The sequence below is a fragment of the Cryptosporidium hominis genome (genome assembly GCF_000006425.1).
Source record: "Cryptosporidium hominis TU502 chromosome 5 CHRO015078, whole genome shotgun sequence".
Taxonomy (NCBI): Eukaryota; Apicomplexa; class Conoidasida; order Eucoccidiorida; family Cryptosporidiidae; genus Cryptosporidium; species Cryptosporidium hominis.
Window position 1 is genome coordinate 1 of NW_666506.1, and position 1,318 is coordinate 1,318.

At 26.8% G+C, this 1,318-nt stretch overlaps 1 protein-coding gene across 1 annotated transcript; it reads left to right on the forward strand.

Moving 5' to 3' along the window:
* Positions 1–876: 876 nt before the first annotated feature.
* Positions 877–1,212, forward strand: Chro.50232 (hypothetical protein). Its single annotated transcript, XM_659879.1, has 1 exon — positions 877–1,212. The coding sequence occupies one exon, from the start codon at positions 877–879 to the stop codon at positions 1,210–1,212; it is 336 nt and encodes a 111-aa protein (XP_664971.1).
* Positions 1,213–1,318: the final 106 nt, after the last annotated feature.

The following is a 1,318-nucleotide window of genomic DNA, read 5'->3' on the forward strand; positions in this document are numbered from 1 at the left end:
TGTTTTCATAAACAAGTAATATTCATGAAAATCAAAAATATCTGTTAATTATTGTATGTTTTATATATTTTTATTGCTTTAAACATTTGAACCCATTTCCATTTATGCAGTATTTTTTTTTGTGCGCTCTCCTTGATTTAAGAAATTAGTAAATAAAAATCGAAATTTGATTTAAAACCACTGCTAAATGAGCAAATTTGTGTTAAAAATTCAGGATTTTTCGAAATTCCTATCAGCAGGATATAGATTTATTTGATAATTTTTTGTAAGGATAAGAGTCGAAATAAAACCTCAACAAACACATTTTTGTAGGGCAAATAACAATTAGAAATGATTTTATTGACTGTTCTTTTGTATTCCCAACATTGGGAATATAATTTTGAAAGAACCTAACTCAAAGTTACTATTTAAAACTCTCCTGAATAATTATTTAAAAAATATAATCGAATTATATTTTGAAAACCTCGCTTTTTTTCTAGATAAATACTCAATTTATATCTTAAATTTGAATGTCAATATTTAATTTCATTTTTGTAATAAATTTCATATAATAAATAATGATTCCCCAATTTACATGCAGTTACGTATGGTCTGCTATATTTTCAAGAAAGTGCAACTCATTCTTTACAAGTTTAACATGAACCTTATCAAATTAGTTATTTATTTCCTTTTTTCAATAGCGCAATCAATCAAACCAGAAAATTATGGTAAGTTATAGAGATACTGCCTATTTGCTACTGATATAATTAATAACTCAAAAAAAATAGCTAACACTCTGCCAGAAATTACTAATGTTACATCAAATACGGGAGGCCAGGCTGAATTGAAAAACTTGTTATTTAGTAAGTTCCATATCTTAAAATCATATATGGCAATATGAAGTTAAATTTAGAAATTGCAGCTAACATTCATAGTATTGAGCAAGAGCTTGAACAGTCTAACCTGAATAGCACTCTTAATTCAATCAACAATACAGCTTCAGAGAAATTGACTAAAGGAATGCTTGGGTATGTTAGTAAGCATACGCTCAATAACTTTAAAAATCCTAAGGATTCGGAAAAAAATGTATTAGAGCACAGAAATAGCTCAGATTTAGAAATCAATTCCTATAATACGACGAATAACAATTCTACTTCTGAAATCGAAATGAGTCTTACAAATGAAAATGAAATTAAAAAAAAAATAATTGAAATACCTCTGCTCCAGGCATAGTTGATTCATCAAGCATTTGTTTCTATTCATCTTTATTTTGAAAAAATGCTTCTATTTCTGTATAATGTGAAAAAAAAGAGAAAAAGTTTAATGCTAAAGCGGATTC